General features: G+C 39.3%; 1 protein-coding gene across 2 annotated transcripts in view; it reads left to right on the top strand.

Annotated features, from left to right (window-relative positions):
- SLC66A3 (solute carrier family 66 member 3) overlaps positions 1-11038 on the top strand; it is a 32225-nt gene extending 21187 nt beyond the window's left edge. The window contains exons 2-7 of one of the 2 annotated variants that reach the window (XM_077812518.1): positions 1075-1157; positions 1231-1300; positions 3066-3123; positions 3963-4083; positions 5711-5752; positions 7617-11038. In XM_077812518.1, the coding sequence (XP_077668644.1) occupies positions 1075-1157; positions 1231-1300; positions 3066-3123; positions 3963-4083; positions 5711-5752; positions 7617-7705 (463 nt within the window). In that variant the 3' untranslated portion in view covers positions 7706-11038. Of the gene's footprint in view, positions 1-1074; positions 1158-1230; positions 1301-2438; positions 2870-3065; positions 3124-3962; positions 4084-5710; positions 5753-7616 lie in introns of those variants that run through there. The other variant, XM_077812519.1, reaches the window with a different exon arrangement.
- The last annotated feature ends 12396 nt before the right edge of the window (positions 11039-23434 follow it).

Here is a 23434-nt window from a genome sequence, read left to right as displayed (position 1 = left end):
CTCTCCCCCTCCAGGGAAGTGGGCCGGCAGGACCGCCTTTCTCGGGCGGGGGGGGGGGGTTCAGCTGGAGCAGCAGCAGCATCCAAGGGTGGGTGGGGGGCAGCTAACAGCCGGCCGGCACTCTGGCAACAACGGAAAAAGAAAAAAAAACAACAAAGGAAAAGAAAGGGAGGAGAGCGTCTGGCCTGGTCGGGGGCGGGGGGGGGGGAGCTGAAAGCAGGGGCAAAAAGCAAGGAAAGCCCAGGCCAGAGGGCAGCAGCAGAAGAGCAGGCTAAGTAGGTCCCTTTTCCCTGGGTAAGGTAACAAGGAAGGTTTCAGAACAATCAGGAACCTTCTGGAGACAAGACAGGCTGATTAGAACACCTGGAGCCAATCAAGAAGCTGCTAGAATCAATTAAGGCAGGCTAATCAGGGTACCTGGGTTTTAAAAAGGAGCTCACTTCAGTTTGTGCATTTGAGGAGCTGGGAGCAAGAGGCACTAGGAGCTGAGAGTGAGAGCGCGGACTGTTGGAGGACTGAGGTGTACAAGCATTATCAGACACCAGCAGGAAGGTCCTATGGTGAGGATAAAGAAGGTGTTGGGAGGAGGCCATGGGGAAGTAGCCCAGGGAGTTGTAGCTGTCACGCAGCTGTTCCAGGAGGCACTCTAGACAGCTGCATTCCACAGGGCTCTGGGCTGGAACCCGGAGTAGAGGGATGGCCTGGGTTCCCCCCAGATCCTCCCAATTCCTGGGCAGACACAGGAGGAGTTAACCTGGACTGTGGGTTCACAAAAACGGCCAAACTGAGGGCTGCCGTGAAGCTCCAAGGCGAGCAAATCCGCCAATAAGCATAAGACCCACCAAGGTAGAGGAGGAACTTTGTCACAACGTATATATATTGAAACAGACTGCAAGATCTTCAGGCCTAGGACTTTGTCTTCCTGAATGGACAGTTTGCACAATGGGAGCTGGATTCCGCTTCTGGTGTTTAGGCACTCCCACAACAGACAGGTTTTTAAAATGAAATTGTCAATGAACCTATATTATTATAGTCTCTGTGCACAAACAAACTGTTCAATTATTTTCTCTTTAGCTTCCTTGTGTTTCTAAGGTACCAGAGTTACTACAGTTACCCCCTAGAGACTTACCTGGAATACCCCATCCTAATTGCACAAGGTAATATTTTTCTTGTTTTATATTTTACCTTTTCCCTGATTTCCTATCTGTAATGACTGATCTTTTCTTTCAGATGTCATTCTCCTGCTCTTTGTTCTGCATTACAGTGGCAACATGAAGAAAGCTTTGCCTTACATAGTCATGTATCCTTTGACGTCTACTCATTTCCATTTACACAGCACTTCTGGCAGCTCTTTGACAGAAGACTGAGCATTTTATCTCCTAGTGCCAGTGAAAACCATATTCAGCCACCTTTTAATGTGCATTTCGTATTTGCATGCAACTTTCTTAGATCCCAATAAAACCCTGTATACAGCAAACCCTATGTCAGTAACTGATTTTACTGGACCCACAACTGAGGAGGAATGGGAGTAATTCATAATTTACATTTGTGTCAGATATGCACAATGGAAAATATGAAGCTTCTTGTAACTCTTTTACACAATTACATCAACTGTGGCTCATACACACAGTGACTTTTTTAAATGCTCCGTTGAAAAGATATACAGCTTTGGGTTTCCATTTGGCACTGGATGCTTTGGAGCGGGGCTTGATAAATTTATCAGACACCAACCAGAGATAATGTGAAAAATGCGGGTGAGGGAACCACCAGCAACATGTGGGGTAGTGACTGCTGAGAAAGTGACCACCCTGCCATTCCTGCTGCTGCTGAAGGGGAGAGGGCTGGGATTTACACCAGCATACTGTCTTTGGGCTCTGTTTTGGGGCTCCATCTTTCCTAACAGCTTCAACCTGCAGGTATGTGTTAAATGTGAAACTCCATCCCCTCTATTTCCTGGAGGGCAGAAAGAGAGGTTGTTGGGTCCTGGGTTTTTATTATCTTCCATGCCAAGAGCTCCAAGTCGTCTGGCTGCTGCTATTGGGGATGCTCTGTAGTACTTCTCCCTCAGAGTCTCCTGGCTCCTGCAGGGCAGTGGGTGGGTGGGTTTCTGCTATCCTGCACCTCCCATCTTCTGTTTGGCTCCTCTTCATACTTGGGTAACCAGTGCTGCCACTTGCTGCTGCTTTAAGGATGGACATTATTCTTGACAATTTCACTACTATTCCTAGGGTTTTGAATAGCAGCAGTAAAACAGTATTGTTAATTTCACTTTGCCACTGCCTGCAGACTTGTGCTATTGCGACATTAGATTAAAATTTATAATAAATAAATTACAACGCAGTGGGTTGTTAAAATGCTGCTACTGATAGAACATCTTATTTGCAGTTTACAAAACTGCTATAAAAATACTCAGAATTATGGTCCTGAACCTTAACCAGGTATGTGACTTTATTCACATGAATAGCCCGATTGATTTCAGCAGGTCTACCAATGTGTTTAAAGTTAAGTATGTGCCTAAATGTTTGCAGAATCAAAGTTCCAGGTTTGTGATGGAAGTAATTATTCCAGCATAGAGTGACTTTTATTCCAGAGTAATGTCCACACACAGAGCTGTTCTACAATTGCTATTACAGACTAGTTTATTCTTAAATAGCTATTCCAGTCAGTTTCCTAGAGTAGACAAGGCCTTGGTGAAAGTCCAGCCCTCAGTTCCAACATCCCCCAGGGAAGGGGAGTGTATGAGGCCTGGTCTGTTGTCCCCAGGACCCTGCCACAGGCGTATTAGCCTGTTGTAGTAGCCTCTGGGAGGTACAGTGATTGCTAGTAAAGTGGTGATATGTTTCATACCTCTGCTTACTTCTAGAGCCATCCTGGGACCAGTGTTAATCTGATTAAAACTGTTTTGAGTAAAACAAGGTTACAACACATTTTCTCTATAGAAACCGTTTCAGCAAGAGTATTTTCAGTGAGATTAGGAAAACATAACTAATATCCTGACCTACAGATTTTTAAGTGTTCAGGTGCCCACATAACTATGAGCATTATGAAACTTAACCCAAGGTAAGATTTGTGGGAGGATGGTACTTTCTAACTCTGCAGAAATGGATAATAGACCTGGCCATGGTAAGTAGTAACTCTTAAGTTGAAAGTGTCCCCATATAGATGTCATCCCTTTCATAGCTCCATTTATCAGTGAAAAACAATTTTAATCATTTTTATAACAGTAGAATCCTCTTTATCTGAGCCACCTTTATCCGGCTCTCTATATTAACCAAACCCACCAGTGCACACAGGGGAATATGGGAAATTGACGCTTTAGTGGGCAGGGCTCAGGCTGACAGCTTGTTAAAAACTCTCATTGGTTTTCCTGTTAATAAATGAACAAAACATTGTATGCAAGAAATAAGGGTTTGTGTATTTTGTAAGCAGATAAGATGCTTTTCCCAGAGGGGTCAGCTAGTTTAAAAGCAACTCTGCATCTTAAAAAAAGAGAGGATAGAAAGCTCTTTACCCATTCTCCTGATTATCTGAATCCGACCTGGCCCCGGTTCCACTTAGATGGTAAATGGGGTTTCACTGTATTTTATAATTTATTCTAGAAGGTGTTCTGAAAATGAACTCTTCTGAGCTGTTAATGAGCAGTTTTCAAGTACTGATTTGTCTCTCATCTCTATTAATACAGTCACCAACTGCTGTAATTGTTACAGTTCATGTTTTAGATTTCTCTTAGAGCCTGTACCACAAAACTAGGCCAATTGGTTTCTGGTCAGTTTACTTTGTTTCATAGTTTCTTAGTAAGATTCTGTAACATTTGGGATGCAACCAATGAAGGAATTTTTTTAAATGTCAAAAGTATTTCTACTTTTAAAAAAATGGCAAAGCATACATTTTAGGCCTACGCTAAATACTTTATTCGAACTAGAAACAGGGTGTTTTTTTTGTTTTGGTATCCTTTTCTGCAGAATTTGTGTACGTTAATCAGTGCAGCAAGTAAATTTGCTCAGCTGCGGTATCTGTGGCAGACAAGAGATTCCGGACAAGTGAGCGCCCTGACCTGGAGTATGTCTGCATACACATGTGCAAGTAAGCAACATGCAAAAGCATTGGGTTTTGTATAATAAAGCGACCACCCCAAAGCCATTACTGTTCCTAATGTATCTACAGCAAGAGGCCTTGTCAAACCCATAGTAAATCTGAATCTTCCCCAGGGTAGCTTTCTGTATTATTGTCTAAAAGTAAGGGTGAAATCCTGACCCTGTCGAAGCCAATGGGAGTTTTGCCATTGACTTCAGCCTAGTCAGGACATTGCCCTAAGTTTAATAATTTGACCATATTTGAATGTTTTTCTTTGAGAGCAGGATATTTTTTATGCATGATATTTCATCTGTTACTTTTATGCAGAAAGGGTCTGTCCTTTATTATTTTTTAAAAAAATAATGAAAATCCAGGCTAGAAAAATAACAAAATTTGCAGCTCTGATGTGCATTGCAACTGTCTTCCTATTTTGTCCTCACAACTTAATATCCTAGGACTTTCCATTAGTTAATTACTATAATACCAGACAATTGACAATATTGGAACATCACTGATCAAACATAATATGGAGCCATATAATAGAGCCAAAAATCATATTTTTCTTCATTTAAATAAATGATTTATACATAATTCTGTATTTCATTAGAAAAAAAGCTCTCCTGTCTTAAAGGATCAAATGAAAGGATCTCAAGCCATTTTCCAGCAATAATTTTAAAGACATAGCACTAATTCAGGAAAACTTTTAGAAACATTTGCTAAACATTAAGTCATGTCATGAAAGGAATGAACTTAAGCATGTTCCTAAATCCAGGCAATAGCTTGTATAGGGTTCTGGTGTATAGGTTAGTTATCCTTGCCAACTCCTGGTAGCAGTTCATACAAAAGGGCCTGCTACAACTGTTAATTAGAAATGTCTTGTGCAATTATGTCTTAGCTTCTGATCTTTACACAATTTCTTTTTAAATTACTAAAATGTTTTATAATAGAGATAGTGTCAGATCACTCGCATTGTGAGACATGATCTTGATCCAGAGATTAAGGCCAGAAGGGACCATTATGTTCATCTAGTCTGACCTCAAGCATTATACAGGCCCATGGAATTTCATTCAAATTCCTGCAGTGAAAGGAATTATTCTTGTGTATAGCATAAGTGAGACATGGACAGAGATATATATATAAATTCCCCAATAAATTATAAATTATATAAATTCCCCAATACAGTAAACTGGTGAAATTTTGCTATAGTTTTTAACTGGCAATTTGATATAGAAACTCATAGCCATCTGACAGACTGAGATCAGCCACCAAAAGAGAGAAGAAAATGGTAAATATGGAAGTAAGAAGCAATAAGCTTTTGCCACGGCTTACCTGGTGGTAAAATTTTTCCATTTGAAAATTTAGGAAAGTTCCAGCTCTATCAGCATCTTGTTTTATTACTTTCAAATGAACTCTTGAAAGAAAGCGAGCTCAGGGTTGGGACTTCATTTTTGAGGCTACAATAAGCGGAGGTTACATTTAAGATGTGGATATTTGTATGGGTTGTGTGTGTGTGTGTTGTGTTTTTTTTTTTGCTTGATTTTTCTCAACTGCAAAGCAGAAGTTTCATTGTTTTTAGTAGTTGGATGCATCAGCAGATCCTCTCTGGCATGCTAATGACAATTCCTTTAATTTACAGCAAGAATAGTTACAACTTTAATGACCACAAATGATCTTATGGGTGAGTAATATATGAAATTGCCTTCATTTCTTCACTGCCTCGCTATCCAAAGAGAACAGCATCCAGTTCTCAATAGAATAAACTATGTAGCTGAGTGGCTTATTCCAGCAAGGGAACTGGATTACTGCTGAGAAAACAGCACAGGGCTATTATTATGGCGAGGCGTTTAACACCCATGGGGAAGACGATGGGAAGAAAAATCTATTTGTGTTCATCATAGGGGATGTTGGCAGTTTAAAAGGCAGCTCTACTCTTAGAGAAAAAATAGATTAAAAATTTTGCTTAATTATGGAAAGGCCTGCATAAAGTAAAAACAAAACCCCCTCTTTCTGTTGAAACACATGGTAATTCAGTAGTGACTTTTCCCAAATGGATAAGATGTGAAAAACAGCTGCTTCTCTCTCACTGGTAGACTTGTGTAGTTAAAAAGAAAACACCACCCCTATTCAAGAACTGTAAAACTATTGAAATTATTTGTACTAGTTTAAAATGTGAAGGAAGTACATGAATAATGAAACTTACATTTGGCCGAAAGTAACGTAGATTGCTGTGATGCTGTCACCAACAAGTGCAGTGAAGTAAGAGATAGAATAAATTCATTATAAAACTAAGGGATGTTTAAAATCAGCCATTTACTCGGGGTGGGGGGAGGAGGGGGGACAGACAAAATACAGTGCATTTGAGAAAGTGACCCTGCCTATTTTTGGCATTTCAACTGCTCAAACTAGTACAATCAAAAATGTCATTTTTAGTGGAAAATGGCTAAATTTTCACGTGGCAGAAAGCAGTTTTAGACAATGGAAATGAGTAAGTCAGTATTTTTGATGTTTTACCAGATGAGCTAAAGAAAACTGCTCCATTGTACTACAGAGAGTAAATTTTAAAAGGACATTAGTACCCATAAACTGCATCAAAATGTAGCACAATGAAAAACAGATGGGAGCAGTGACATTTGGACTTTAAACACAAATGTGGCCTGTCAACTGTTTGAGGGTTGAGAGCTCACACTATTTTCCCCTTCATTGTTCTTGGTTACTCCATGTCTGGTGGTTATGCAGCATAGTGTATTTATAAATATCACCAGCTCTTAGAAAAGTTTGTTTTTGTATATTTCAGTATATTATTTACTTCCTAAAATGGAACAAATGGGATAAAGACACATGTGTAGTGTCAGGTGAACAGAGAAACTGCTTCTTTGATTTTTCAAATAAATTTTGTAGCCTTACCTAAAAAAAAATACACTGAGCAAATCTCATTGTTTCTTTCAAGTTTGTGTCAGATTTTTGCATATTAAACTCTAGCAATTACCAATAAATGTTTACTGTTAGAAAAAACAAACCACCTCACAAGCCTGAACTTAGTAGACAGAGTAATTTAAATAGAACATTACATATGTTTATATACTCCTGTAAGATGCAGGTGATGGAAAAACAGGTATTGTGTGAATTTAAACCAGATTTATTAAACTTGCCATACATGGCAAGTTCATTTTTAATGTCAAAGTGATTCAAAGAAGCAGATTTACATTAAGGAATCTAGATGTATTTATTTTTTAAATAGTTCTGGGTATTACTTAACAAATCACTATTCATCAGGTGAGAATACATCTGCCTAGTTCATTTCCCCCGCTCAAACAAAAAATGAATCTGGAAATTATTTTCAGAATTTTTGATGTCTGACATATGGGTTCCTTAACACAGTATTTTGAGGCAGTCCATTAAGGAGTTGTGGAAGGTGAACTGTTCAGAATGTACACTAGTAAAACTTTGTGCACAAGTTATTGTATCCTGTGGAAACGGCAGCAGGTAATGTTAGCATTCATGCTTATAACATTTTATTAATTGAATGTTTTTCTCCTTCTTAGTTCTAGTCCGTTTCATAATCATGCTGGTTCTTAACATATGGGTCACAGCCACAATACTGCATTACAGGAAGACTGAAAAGACTGATTAGATGACAGCTTCTCCCCAGCTTCAACATATATCAAACAGTTTGGACCAAAAAAATACAGTGAAACCTGAACAAGAGATCTCCATGTCCAGGCAGCCTTCTGTATGCCACCTGCCTCATCTTATCCCTTAAAACATTAACTACAATGTTGCCTATGTTTTATTACAATTAATGCTACTTAATGAAGCATATTTTATTAGAAGAAAATTTTATTGGTCATTTAAGACAGGTTTCAGTGGTACCTGACATTTTCTCTGCAATTTTTTTTCTTCATATTTTGTACTATGTAGATTCCTTGGTTTTTTTTACTCTTGGGGGAATTTTGCACCAAAAAATTAAGTTGTGTACAATATTTTCAAATTCTGCATATTTTGTTAAAATAACCCAATATAATCATGCCGGGTTCAATTTTTTTGGTAATTTATTTCAAAATACCTGTCAGCAACTATGTCTGTACCAATACAGCTGACAAAAAAGATTCCCCCAGGAGTAGAGAGTTAAAGAAACCCCTGTAACAACCCCGTTTCTGTTTCTCTGCCCCCTCCCCCATCCAGAGCTGAGCCACAGGGCCAGACACCTGTACCTCTCTCCCCAGAGTCCAGTTGCAGGGCCCCCAAGAGGGAGAAACAGCTTGATGCTAGGTTCCAGACTCGTACAATAAACTCCATACACCACCCTTTTTTCAGGGTGTGCTGGGAACTGCAACTGCTAAGAACCCTCCAGCTCTGTCCCTGTCCCTCTAGCAGTGTCTTCTATTTGTGAGCTGGGCTCTGCTGGGTCCAATGGGGCTCTGCGATGCTAATTCTGCATAGAACAGTAATTCTGCACAAATTCTGCATTGTGCAGTGGCCCAGAATTCCCCTGGAAGAAGTTCTTGTAACACTCCAGTTCTCTTCAGATTAAGGGTCATCTTTTCAGCAGTTTTCTTCATTTATATAGGCACAGTTTTGTACCTCCAAATTATTTTGATTTTTCTTTTGCAACTGTATGACCACAACTCATTAGTAGGTTCCTCTATCTTTTTTGTAAACAGATCTGTAATTAGATATCTGACTACCTATGGAGTCTGCAAAGAAGGAAGCCAATTGAAAATCTGGCCCTAAATTTGTAATTCAGCTGTAGTATCACAGAACAAGCTAGGTTTGCCGCACCCATAATGAATATATCAAATGCTCCTTTCATCCAATTAAAAAGCTTATATCATCATACAAAACACCCGTAAGTCAGCTGTTTTGTCTAACCCATCTTTACTGGGATAAAAGCAAAAGTGCACCTATTAACCTTTTAGGGATCTTTCAATCCTACAACTCTAACCCATACCCATTTATTTGGTGGATGTTCAGCTGCCCTCTAGTAATGGCTAGGTCACATAGAGAGGTTAATGTGTAAAAAGACAGGTCGTCCTGGGATGCCCCCTCATGGCTAGAAGTGGCCCTGAAGGTGCCCCAGCATCAGCTTCTCCATCCTAAGGTTCCTCAAACTCCACCTTCACTCTTTAGTCCAATAATACCCTCATTGTGATCTAATTTATTAGTGTAAATGCTTCAAAATGACCCCCAAAGTCAAAGTACAGTCCATCATCATAATACAAAAGCCAGGCTGTTCTTTGGCCTCCCTCTTTGATCACAGCAGGGGGTGCTCAGTGTTCTCCCCAGTGTCAACCCTCTTCTCCCCCCCCCGCCCCCCCCAAATGAACAGTGTCCACCTGCCCTTGGCTTAATGGAAGTGCAAGATAATTAAGGGCCACCCATCCTGGGCTTAAATTCTGAGTCCTGCCCTGGATTCCCCCAGGATTAGTCCCTTGTATCTTCCTCCTCACCGAGCTCTAAGAGTCAGCAAGCAAACTTCCTTCCACTGCTCTCCTGGCCCAGAGCTTTCCTAGCTCCTTGTCTGGAACACTGGCCTGTCTGGATTTACCTTCTCTCTTGACTCAAAGTCAGCAGGGTAAACTCTTTTCTGTTGCTCTCTAGCCCCGAGTTTTTTTCCAGCTCTCTTCCTTCATCAGCTCTCCACGACTGCTTCCGTGGGGAACTCCAGCAGCTCACTCTCACTGCAGGAACCTTCTACCAGATCCCAGCTGCCTCCTATTGCCTTCTTTTCCAGACTTCTGCCAGACCCATTTTATAGGCCAGGTGTCTCCTCTGCATTCCCATTAGAAGGCAGCTATCCAGGCACAGGTGGACTAGGCCTGCTCCCTTTTAAAGGGCCAGTACTCCAGCTCAATGAGCCTGCTACAGTCTTAGCGAGCAAACAGCTCAGGCAGTAGAGGTTTTTGCTTTAAGATCCCAGTGATGCCAGGTTCGCTCTCCACTGCTGATGCCTCACCTCAGTGCAGGACATTACACAGCCACAGGCAAACTCTCTCTCCTAGGGGCTCACCTACTTTCTAATAGAATCTGACGTAACTCCTTCTATTATATGGTTCTGCAAGTTCTCTGAGTTGTAAGATGCAAATATGTACTTGAGGTTTTACTTTTACATTCCACTCATAACATGCTTTGTAGTAGAGCAAAATATCAGGTTTATTAAAAGAGATAGGTTTGCGTAATTACTAGCAGTGACTTTTGACATTTGTCTGTGGGGAATGAATACTACGTTTCCAACCAGCAATTGTTATATTATTCTGGTGTGTAGCATGCCTTGTTTTCTCCCAGAATTACATTTTTCAAGTAGAAAAGCATCTTCTTTTTAAAAGAGCTTCTATACCGCTATTGATTTAGTCTATTGATCACTAAGGGGTTAAAGCCTGGTCCCATGGCAAAACTTCCATTTAATTCAACAGAATCAGGATTTCAACCCAGTGTGTGAGATCATAGGCACTAATCCAGCAATTAGAACCACAGAAGTGGACCCTGTGTACCTGTGCAGAGCTCCATTACTTCAATGTGAGCCTAAGGGTCTGCTTGCACAGAAAAGATTGCAGGATCAGGACCTCCAGTACCAGAAATCACAGTAACTTCATAATATTAAAATATTTTTTGCCAACCGTACAGGTATTTTTAATGCCTTTCATTGTATTTCAAAATCAGTTACTTGGTATTGAATTAACGGAGCGAATGCAAGGGTAGATTTTTAGCTTTAGACAGTCTGTACAAATTTTCAAAAGTTTCTGTATTGGCTGTGCAAAGTGTGACTATTTAAAAAAGCATTTAAAAATATTTTCCTACTGGGTAAAAACTGTATAAAACACACTTAAATGGATAAATCAGCACCAGTTTTTCTGTTCTGTAGTTACACATGAATAATGTCATTTTCAACTATTTTTGTTAATATATTAGATATCTTACACTGGATTTTTAATAAATCCCATTTCTGCAATAAAAAAAGCAACTTTTATGACATTTGTCTTGATCTTGCCATCATACACAGAGGGAAAACTGAATGTTTATTATACATACATATTTATCTACGTATTTAACACCTTAGTGTTGGAAGCATCATGCTGTTTAATAAACTATAAATAGTTATATATAAATAGTTTATTTCTGGAGCATCATCCCTCAACAGTGGTGCATTAGAGAGCTCCCACAATCAGATCTCTTGGAACATCCACCACTAGCTCACTATGATATGGGATGATTTGGGGATTAGAAATGGATTATTTGTAGAGGCATTTGTTTTTCTGGGGAACAACTTCCTCCACCTCCATAATGAAAAAAAAGTGTCTCCTAGTTCAGTGTGGGTCACAGGTCCCCCTTAGGGAGCTACAAAGGGTTCATCGAGCCGTGAGTGTTTGGAAGGAAAAATGTAATCAATATGCCTGTTTTTGGTTTTTCTAATTAAAGAGACTACACTAGTCTCTTATCTCTGTGCCCTCCGCTCTCACAGGGGATCTTCAGCAGAGAGAGAATCCCTGCTATGGGAATCATTCATCAGGAAGTCTCTCAGCTAAGTGGGGGGTAAAGAGGCTCCCAATGTCAGCAGGAGCCCCAGCTCTAGCAGATAGGGAAAAGCGGGTGAGGGAGAGACAGGTGCATCTCATCTTTATAATGGAATGATTTTTACCAAGTGCTAAGCCTATGTTCCAAATAAATATCTCAGCTCGAGAAAATCTTAAGAGTTGTGAAGTCATCACATGCCAAAGGCTAAGTCTGCAAATATACCAAACCAGGAATTCTGTTTCTGTTAAAGACGTGTATGAAGAACTCCCTGATGAAGCTATGAAAGTGCTGCTTTCATACACTTCCAGTTACCTGGGCAAGTCTGGGTTTTCAGCAATGATTTCTGTGAAAACTAATCACCAAAATGGTTTTAACTTGGAAAATGACTCACATCTGGCACTATCAGAGATTCAGAAACATTGAGCAACTCTGCAGTTCAAAACAGGCCCATTCTGCTCACAAAAATCTTAGGCTGTTTCCAAACATGCCAAAGAATCCATATTTTCAAATTATAGTCTTAAAAACCCAATTTAGATTGGATTATATAATTAAACTCTGTAGATGAATAAGGTCACAAACCATCCAAACTCTAATGTCCTTTAGCCACAAAATGACTGAAGATGTCTTCTCCTTCCCCAACCACCATGGCAATAGTGACTGCTGAGTACTGAGACTCTTCAAAACGGGGAGATGAGCTCTAAAGAAGATAGAAAAAAGCATTCCAACAGGACAGGCTTTCCGCAGGATATCACAGATTCACATGAGGAATTTCACCTGATAAAACTTACTTATTCACTGTTAAGATAAACTCCTAGGTTCTTTGATACATTACAATCAGTCCAGTATTTGAAAAAGTTCCAGAGCTGGATGTGACCGCAAGTTGAGAGGAGCCTCCATTTAACTAGTCCTCTACACAAGGCGTGATTGCTATCCCGTGCTATCCAGTCACCCTTCCTGCCAAAGCACATGGAGCTAAAGAAAAAAAATGTATTGAAGATTTGGAGCCACTAGACTGAATGTCACTTACTACTTGTGAAGGACCATGAAGATATGGAGGTCAGTGGAAGAGAGGTAGTCTCCCAGCCCCACTGTTATGCTTGCTATGCTGGTGACTGCCATTTTAATTATTTTCTTTGTTACGTGCTGTTCCATCTCCTCCCAGCTTCTTGAGTGCTACATGTAACAACAAATTCCTGTAAATCTAAGCAGGTGAACTGGAATTTGCAGCTTTAATCTCTAAAGTCTTATCTACACGTTGTGGCAGAGCACGCCTGAGGGGTGTTTTTTGTAGAATACTCTAATGTGTTGCCCTAATTACCCAGTGTAGACCACATTATGTTAATGTGAACTAGGTATCTGTTAGAATGCTCCAACTCCCCCATGTAAATCCTGCTAGCGTGCTCTACCTATCACACTCCTCTATAGCACTTTGCTGTACTGTGTAGACAAGCCCTAGCAGGTGACAAACTGTTGATAATCCCCCCACTTTTGTCCCCAGGGACACTGGACTTTCGACTGCAAAGAGGTAGCTCCGAATATATGAAGCACCTCCATAAATTGGACGTATCTAGAGAGTTCACCAAGATAATCAGTGTGACAGGCTGACATTCCTGCAATATACTGAATTAAGTTGCACTTTATGTATTGCGCTTTAATACTTTTGGGGCTCATTGTATTAAAAATGCAATTGAGTATGTGTTATTGTGGAATTTTATGTATTTAACTTCTGTAGGAGACTGACTAATGCAATCTCTGGCAGGTATTAGGAATTTCCAAGGGCGTTTTGAAATAATACATGTGAAGCAGATTTCCTAGGAAAACCTGAGTGTAAGGGAATGCAAATGACCCACTTTGAATCCACTCTTTTGAAACTGTGCCCTGAGGATGAAAATTAATTACCTGGTCCTCGAAACTCCAGATCAAAAGTCTCCTGAACAGTATAAAGGGTGGACAAAACTTATGAGTGTGCTTGTTCTGAGCTGAAGCTGTGATGAACTTGTGATCACAAAAGAAACCCCTTAGGTGAGGTTTGGAAGGACTGCTCCGGCAAGAGCCCATGTTAGGGTGGGGCTGATCTCTGGTAAGAGTAGTAGCATGTCTGTAGGTTCTTTTACTGTGTACTTCGTAGTGCTTTTACCTTAAAGAATCAAATAAAAGTTATTTTGTGGTAATTTATAATTGCTGACAATCTCTCTATCATCAGTCTCAAGAGAAAGCAAGAAGGTGCACTTGGGCAGCCTGCTGGGATTAACACAGTGAAATCCAGGAATGGTACATCCTGGAAATACCCCAGTCAGAAGGGAGAGAGACGCAGGTCTCCACCCAAGAGAGGCAATGACCAGGGTGTTAGGAGCCTGAAAGTGGGTGCGCTTGCTGGACCATTGAGGGAATATACAGGTGCTGTTGCCCTGAATTGTGACAATCAGGACTCCCTGTAATTTGTAGACTGTTGGCCTCCAGTATTTACCCAAGGGCCAAAAGAAACATTTCCAGAAAACCTGCCAATTACTTGCCTCTGCTCAGTCAGGAAGAACAATACCCAGCCACTGGAGCTCACACAGGGAATCTGAGGATACATCTAGACTGCAGTTACTAGGCCTGATTGCAGTTTGAGCCAATGTACCCAAAATAGCTGTAATCTAACTAACCGAGGTCCTGGAGCAGCGAAGCTATAGCAGTACAAACTTCAGTGTAGGCTAGCCCTATGAGAAATTACCAGGGTTATAAATGGGTTTGTGCACCCTGCACATACTGCTGCGACTTCACTCTTCTGGGACCTGAACTAGCTAGATTAACATTAGCTCAGCTATGTTGGCTGGAGCTGCAGTCAGACCCTGTGATTACAGTACAGACATACCCTCAGTGGGACTGGGCTTTAATTTCACAGATTACCAAGGTTCTTTTATTCCCAGCGATGTTCTTGAGAGCCTGATGTAGGGGTTCACCAGAAAGAATTTAAACAATGGCAAAACAAACTTTCTAAACAAATAATGTGAACAAATATAACCCTCCATAGCTCTTCTGTACATTATGCCAATGGCAGTAGCCTTTATTAAATTAATAAGAGATTGCTGTATGTTGTGTCTTAATCACTTAATCTTGTTCGTAGGGAAATGCTTTTAAAAGTTAAGTTTGCAATGATGGTCAGAATTAGTAGAACAAACAACATGGTCTTGGCAAGTATTTCTGAAACTGACTAAAGAATGAGCTTGCCCAATTCTGAATAAAACAGACCCTACATGGGCTATGGGGAAGTGTGACTGTGAACAGAATGTAATCAGATCAATAGGTTAAGGTAATGTTTTATACAAAGCGAGGTAAATGGGAAGAGCTGAGTATGAGGAAAAGGAAGCTGATATGCAGGTATGTCTACAGTGATTGTAATTAAAATCTTGATAATTTTGCATTCCAGATTACCTTTTTAGCAGGCATCCTAGTTTTCCATGATAAAAAACCAAAATCCTCCAATAAAAAAAACCCCCAAATCTATATTTTTTTGCAATTAAAATGAAACGCTGAACTTCAGTTTCCCTAGCCACAATAAATATGGGTAGCAGTTGAACATGTTTTATTGATATACAGTAGAACCCTGTTTATCCAAAACTCCACTACCCAGCTGTCCATATTAACCAAATCACCAGCCGCCCGGTGTTGTCAGCCCCTGGTGGTTCTGTTAATACAGAGAGCTGGATAATGGAGGCTTAGATAAATGGAGTTCACTCCGTGTATGTTTTTATATTTTTCACAAAATGTAAAAAATAAAGAGTCTCTGTAAAAATGCAAATTCCACGTTTTTTCGCGGCAAACAGATTTCTAGGATCCCTGATTATTAATGTTATTCCTCAGTACAGGGAATAATTAGGGAGTTCCACAGTAACATTAGTTACTTGCAAGGGCAAAACTAAGTACAATTTACTGTTTGTACAAACACACACACATACATCTCAAAGATGAGGCTGGTAAACACAGTATATTCTCTCTTTGGAGGGTGGATATTTCACAATGATTTTTAAGGTTAAACTTGGTTATAAAAATGCTAGCTATCAGAGGCCATATTATCTCCTCCCATATGAAAAGCCACATGAAGGAACTTCTTATGAGGAAATCCCCAGGATGATTTCTTTGTGGAGATTCCCTGTAACATGATGCTTGGAGTGGGGTGTTTCTTCCACAGAAAAGCCACCCCAAATTTGGCAGATCCCTAGGGATCCTCGGGAGGTCAGGGCCTTCCATGTGGAGACACTGCAGTGGCTCTGGCCCCAAGCAGCTCCTGGGCCTTGCTTACCATGTTGTCATTGGATCTGTGCTGCCAGGGACCTCCTTCTGGCCTTAGTTAGATTTCTTTACACCTTCCCCTTAAATGACAGATTTCATTTTCACACAATCATGACAATTGCTGCCTTTTATATATAAATATTTCAATTAATTACCAGTTTTGTCAACATCAGGAACTATTTTACCTTACTCAGATAGCTTTTTTTTTTTATATATATATATATATATATATATATATATATATATATATATATGTATATTCTCCAATTCAGAATAGGATAGAACTTCCCACAATGTAACAAAATATTTTATATAAAATATGCATGCTTTCAGTGAATGGAAACAGTTTTATTGAATACATTTTTAAAATTTTGTTTTGTCTGCAAATAAGCATTACCTAAAACCTGTTTCATTTCAGTAAATCACAACAAGCAGGGAAAGGATACACAGCTTTTACTGTGCATTGGGCCAATACTTGAACCTTTTAGTTTTAAGTTGAAGAATACCCAAACATTTTAGGTTGAGAATGCATAACTATAAAACTGAGCACAGACTGGGAAAGTTACATTGTATTAGCGGTAATAAAATGTAACTATATCCATTTTCAGTACTTCTGTGGTCCTAAGTTCACTCTCCATGATAGTGTTATACAAGTCATGGTCCTATCCTTTAAACATCTCAACACTGTTCCCAAAGAAAAGATCAAGTGAAATGTCTTCCTTCCTTGAAACGTTCAATAATATTTTTAATGATCACACTACCAAAAATTATATAAATATATATATATAAAAAAAGAGACCAAGTAGGAGGTTACATTTTTTTTTTTTTTTTTTACTGTCGATATGTTTAACATAGCATCCTGTAGTTGTATAAAACATGCATTTTTGGGGATAATTATGAACACAGCATGAACGAGCCCACATAAATTATATTTTTGTACAAGTCCAAGTTAAAAAAAAAAAATCAGATTAAGTGCCTCTGAGGCCCTTTATTCCCAGCTATAAGTTCTCAAAACACACTACTGAAATATTTTTCTACGCCTACAGCTATGTGCTAGAGAACTGGATTCAAAAATTTAAAATACATCTACAGTCTGTTTTAGTTTTCTTCAAAGTTTGTGACAGTCCTTTGATATTGTACTGTGAAAATGTAAAAACAGTCAGACTTTTTTTCCAGAAATAAAAACACATCTAGGAGAATACGCAAAACAAGGCAAAATGAAGTTTCATAGCACTTAATAAGGGTAATATAAAGTCAATGACTAATATTGAGGTTTGTAAAAAGGACTGGATGAAAAGTTACATGTACACATGAAAGTTATATTAGTTTCAATACTATCAATTATTGTTTCTGTAACCAAAACTCCTCCCCCACCCCAAAACCAATCAATATACATTCAAAATAGGCTGACATTGATATAATTGTGTGTAAAAATAGTGCACTATTTTTTCTGCCACAAAGCAAATTTGTATCCTAAGAGCTGGTAAACATTCTTTTATCCTTAAATACAGAGAATGGGCATAGACCTTGAAAAAATTAAATTAAGGCATTCAGATAGGTAAAATAGGACTGCCCATTATGAAATAATTGAAATGAGTTTGTACTTCAAACGTCTCATTATACTAGCTGCTCAACAATGACATGCAGCTTTTGATAAACATGTATGAATGATATTAACTTCAACATTATGGCTTTACACAAGTGCATAGTTGCAACTGCAGTAAGTAATGGTATCTGATTAATATGCATAAAAAAATAAAGTGGAAAGTTTTTTTAAAACCCTCTTGCAGTATTACAGTACAATATATATACACAGTATAATGGTCACTTCTTAAAGATGCAGTCTATACCACTGTGGTGGATCTTTCCCGCCTACTTTTCTGGCAAACATGCTGGTGGCATCTCTCTATCAAAGTTGAAAGATGGATTTCTTCAGTTTTAATTTTCACTCTTCTCAATTCTTTTGTGAAATGTAGTGTGTGTGTCTTGCCAAGATAAACTTTTTTGGAACAAGACTCCAAAAGGTTAGCTAAAGTATCCTTATACTATTACCAACAGTCCTCATTTGATCAGTTACCCCAAGGGATTACAAAACAGCCCTCAGAGATTAGTAATTTATATTGCAGCAAAAATTGTAAACCTCTGATATATATAGTACAGTCTCTCAGGAAAATATATATTTTAATAAATTTTGGGATATCGTGTTTCAGTCTTGTTTTAGTGGGAAGAAAATTATCACCTTGAATAGTGACTGCATTCACAGAAGGCAGTTAGCTGAAAAAGAAGAAAGGTTTGATCAGTAAATGCAATGCACATCCCTCTGCTGAAAAGATAAATTTGCTCCAATTTTTTATTTTAAATATGCACTTCTGCACTCTTGCAACAAATGCTACTTATTTGCATTAAATAGCATTATGTTATTTTAAAACACTGTATCCTATGCACCACAATTTCAAACTTATTCTGAGATTAAGACAATTATATTTTATTGATACTAATAACTCAGTTCATTGGGCATTCTCCTGAGGGAATTCTGCGCCAAAAAATACAAATTCTGTGCAAAATATTTTAAAATTCTGCACATATTATTTGTCAATAAATAATCATAATCAGCATGGCAGCGGAGAGCGCATGGCAGCAGAGAGCACAGGCCACTGGCTGCATGGAGGTGGGAGGTTGCCCTGCAGCTCCCCTCCCCCTCCAGGACACATTTGGCAGTGAGGCTGCACCTGACCGTAACACAGCACAAGGGCTGGACCTGCTCCAGAAACACCTTGGAGCCCTGCCCCGCCATGCCAGGCACACTAGGTGTGGGCAAGCAGGCTCAGACCAGCAGGATCCAAGTGTGGAGGGGCTTTGTGTGTGTGTGGGGGGGGAATCCAAGTGTGGAGTTGAGAGGATTTGGTGTGGGGCAATCTAGGTGAGGATGGCTCAATGGTGGGGTCCAGGTACAATCTGAATACACAGGAGCTCTTTGGGGAGAAGGGTTCCAAGTGCAGGGACAATGGGACTCTGCAGGAGGGGTCCAGGTGAAGGCAGTTGGGGCTCAGCAGGGGGAGTCTGGCGCTCGTTGGGCGGGGTCTGGGTGTAGGGAGCTCACTGGGGGGTCTGGGTGTTGAGGGAGTGGAGCTTGGTGGGATGGGGGTCTGGATGGCTCATAGGGATGGTCCAGGTGCATACAGGGTGGGGCTCATTGGGGTGGGGTTTCAAGCATGTAGGGCTCAGCAGGGAGTGGTCTGGGTTTAGGGGTGGGGATCTGGATGCACAGGGATGGGACTTAGTGGGGGAGTCCAGGTGTGTGTGTGTGTGTGTGTGCGCGCGCGCGCGTGTGTGTGTGCGCGTGTGTGTGTGTGTGTGCGTGTGTGTGTGCGTGTGTGTGTGCGTGTGTGTGTGCGCGTGTGTGTGTGTGTGTGCGTGTGTGTGTGCGTGTGTGAGGATGTGAGGTTCAGAAGGGGGTCTGGGTATAGGGGGGGAAGTCCAGATGCATGGGGGTTGGGTGGACAGGGGAGCAGCTCCGTATACAGTGACCCCTCCCTCCATGGTTGAGGAGCAATGGGGGCAGGAAGCAGGGCAGAGGAATGTGCGGAGCCAGGGGAGATTTGCAAACTAATTAAACTAGTTAAATTAAACAGTTAAACTAGTTTTACTTAATTATAAATAGAACTGCTTTACATTTACAATAGCATTCAAGGAATTCAGCTCACTGCATTAGCAATGCAATTTTACTTAGAATTTTTTCAAGTGCACTGTTAGAAACCCAAAAAGCACAACACTACAGAGAAAAGCCAAGTCATAAATCTGTATTTCATAGCAATATTAGGAAATGCACAATGCAAAGCTCTTGTTTCAAGTTTGCTAGCCATAGACAAGTCACTTTACACTTTAAAAAGGCATTTTTACTGCAAACTGACATATCTTCAGTGTGTCAAATAAAGATTAAAACGTGACAATTTTTATTTTTACATCTCAAAAATGGTTTGTTTATAGAGGTTAGCAGTACTACTGCTATAAGTATATTCTCTGACAGTAGCAGTTATCTCCTTTTCCACTCAACTGGGGCAGATAGACATGAATTCTGAACAGAAAACTATAATTAAAATCACGTATGTAAAAGGCAAATACTCATTTTTAGTTAAAGTGACTCCTCTGAAAATTGATCTTTTTCAAACTGAATGAAATCTCATTTTGAATGCATAATATTAAAAATGAGATTTCTCATACTTTTTCTGCTTTGAAAAACAAAACCCAACTAGCATGCTCTATTCAAAAGTCAAACAATGCATTCCTCACTACTTTGATTTACCCTTTTACATCTTCAGAAATCAAAAACATCATCATCACCATCAATATCATCATCAACATCATCAAATGACCAATCCCAGTCTTTAAATGCCAAATCAAGCAATCTGCAATAGGAGGTTTTGATGTTTAAAATGGACTACTCTTTATTAAAATATTCCAAAGTCCAATGTTATTAAAATTATCACTATCTATTACAATACTGCCTTGTGTACACAGTCTTCTGATTTAACATTTCATGACATGTGGCATAACAAAAAGCAGGTTATAAATGAGGATTAATCTTTACATAAGTTTTCATTTCTCTATACAAAGTCCATGGCCATGCTAAATGCATATATATAATTTGTTTTAATAAACTAGATGAATTTAGTGCTCATGTAGATCAATATATTTTATACACTGGAAATTTGACACATAAATCACTAAATGTAATGTAGATTCCATTTAACTAATTCATATGACTCTTTCAGACTAAAGTCAGGAATCCTATTTTTGTAACATTTAGTAAAGTTGTTTAAAAAAAAAACAACTCTAAAGCTTCATAAGGGCTAACTGCCGTCTTGTCTTGATGTTGCAGTTCTTCTTGGCTGAGCTGCAATTTTATGCTCATCTGCTAAACCTTCCATGAAAAAATGTGAGCCATGAACAATTGTTTCAGCTCATCTAAAGAGCTAATATTTTATGCAAGTTAAGATTAATACATACTAAAGCATCTGAATACTCTAAAGGGGTTGGTCGGTCTGGATTTGCAAACAAATTAATGTAAATTTTACCATCCAGCATTTAGGACTTCATCGGAAGCCCAATAAAGTCAATAGGGGTCTTTCCATTGACTTCAATGGATTTTGCATCAGGCCTTTAAACATGACAAAGCGAGGATGGAGGAAAAACACTGACCTAAATAAAGTGCGTAAATGAACCTCCTCTAGCATAGTGTTTAAAATAAAGCATGTATTTATTATAATTAGTTTACATGTATTAAATATGATGGGCTTTGAGTTTTGTTTTTAATTTCTTTAACTTTCAAAAAATGATGAATCACTGAAGTTTTGATATTTATTTATTCTATGAGCTGTAAGTGTTGTCATTCCTCATATAGTGGTAGCAGATATTAGATATCAAAAGAAGTTGTCATTCATGTGGGGAAGCGAAGGTTAAACTTCTGCCACGATTTAGTGCCGCAATGAAACTGATAATCAGAAACTACACATAGTGTATGTGGAAACTGGTTTGCCTTTTAAATTATTAAAAAGAACAGCTGCGAAAAACTTAAAGAAACAGTCAGGACATTCAAGTCTTATGAGGGAAAATCCTCATTATTAATGAGGTATAGAAAAGAAAAATATACATTCCATATTGTAAACCCTTGCAGTAAGAACCTTTACAGAAACACAAGTCAAACACAAACTGGCCATAGCATTCACACTAATTCACAAAAAAATATGTCGACTATTTGATGAACACACCAAAAAAAAATCTTAATTGAATTGATTTGACAAAGAAGCTCGCAATAGTAAGATGGATGTGATGACCTCACAGGCCTTTTCCATCTATAACTCCTACGATTTTACAACATAATTCAATATTAAATACATTAACAAAAAGCCATAATCTGGACAGGTTTCATAGAATCAGCAAAAACAACGAGGAGTCCTTGCGGCACCTTAGAGACTAACAAATTTATCTGGACATAAACTTTCATGGGCTAGAACCCAGTGCAGTTGCAGGAATAAAATGTGTAAAAGCAAAAAGATACGCAGAATACATTTTTTGTTGTTACTCTGACATACTTCAGATTTCCCACAGTATATTTAATTACAATATCCTGGGGCAAATTGGTCCCCGGTGCAGCTCTGCTGAAGGTAGAGTTGCATCAAGGATTAATCTGAGCTATTATGCAGTTATCTTAGGTGAAAATAGTATCAGACTTTAATTTTAACAATCCCATCCGTATTAGGATACAGAAACAGAGTATATGGGTTATGAAGGAGAAAGATTTAAAACAGCAATACACAAGCAATATACAAAATCCAAAAATGACAAATACGTTTAACATACTTATGTGAATTTGTTCTTTTTTTTTCAAAAACTAGATTACCAAATGTGATTGATTGATAGATATAAATATATAACTTTCAAAATATTGTCATTTACAGATTTTAAGTGAGTTCTCATGGTTAGTATGGTCAGCATGCTCACAGGATGAGACACAGGTCCCTATTACTTACTGTTGCTATGGCAAAATATACAGTATAGAAAAAAAATCAGTGAAGAATGATTCGAAGGAGAGGGCCAGAGCTAAAAAAAAATTAGTAATAAAATGTAGAAGTAAATCTTACATGTACTATGTTACATGAACATTTTGTTAAAAAAAATCATGAGGATGAAAGTAGACTGTTACATACAAGGTGAAAATCTTAACTGAAAATTGCTGTTGACAAGTCAGAGTCTATGATTTGCTTCTTCAGAGGTCAGTAATACAGCCTGGAATAAAAAACGGTTACCTACCTTTTGTAACTATTGTTCTTCGAGATGTGTTGCTCATGTCAATTCCAAGACGGTGTGTGTGTGCCGCGTGCATGATCATTGGAAGGTTTTCTCCTAGTGGTACCCGTCGGGTTGGCTGTGGAGCCCGCTGCATTGGCGCCCTTATGCTGGTATGAATACAAGTCCCTGATGACCTGCTCACCCTTCAGTTTCTTCTTGCTGGATACTCCGACAAAGGAGAGGCGAGTGGGCCTTGGAATGAATATGAGCAACACATCTCAAAGAACAACAGTTACGAAAGGTAGGTAACCGTTTTTTCTTCAAGTGATTGCTCATGTCCATTCCAAGTAGGTGACACTCAAGCAGTACCCTGGAGGAGGGGTCGGAGTTCACCGAGCTGCTGACTGTAGCATGGCTCTACCAAATACAGCATCATCTCTAGCCCGTTGAGTGATGGTGTAGTGCGACGTAAACGTGTGAACAGACGACCCCGTCTCTGCCCTGCAGGTGTCCTGAATGGGGACCTGTACCAGGAATGCTGCAGATGAAGCCTGTGCTCTTGTGGAGTGCACTGTCAATACCGGGGCCAAAATCTTTGCTAGGTCATAGCATGTTCTGATGCTGGCCGTGAAAGAAGAGATTCACTGAGATGAAATAGGGAGACCCTTCATTCTTTTGGCAATAATGATGAAGAGCTGCGTTGACTTCCTATATGGCTTTGTTCGCTCGATGTAAAAGGCTAATGCCAGTCTAACATCCAGGGAATGGAGCATGCATTCCCTGTTGT

Source organism: Eretmochelys imbricata, chromosome 3, assembly GCF_965152235.1.
Source record: "Eretmochelys imbricata isolate rEreImb1 chromosome 3, rEreImb1.hap1, whole genome shotgun sequence".
In the NCBI taxonomy this organism is placed as follows: domain Eukaryota; kingdom Metazoa; phylum Chordata; order Testudines; family Cheloniidae; genus Eretmochelys; species Eretmochelys imbricata.
This window is presented reverse-complemented; position numbering and strand designations above follow the sequence as displayed.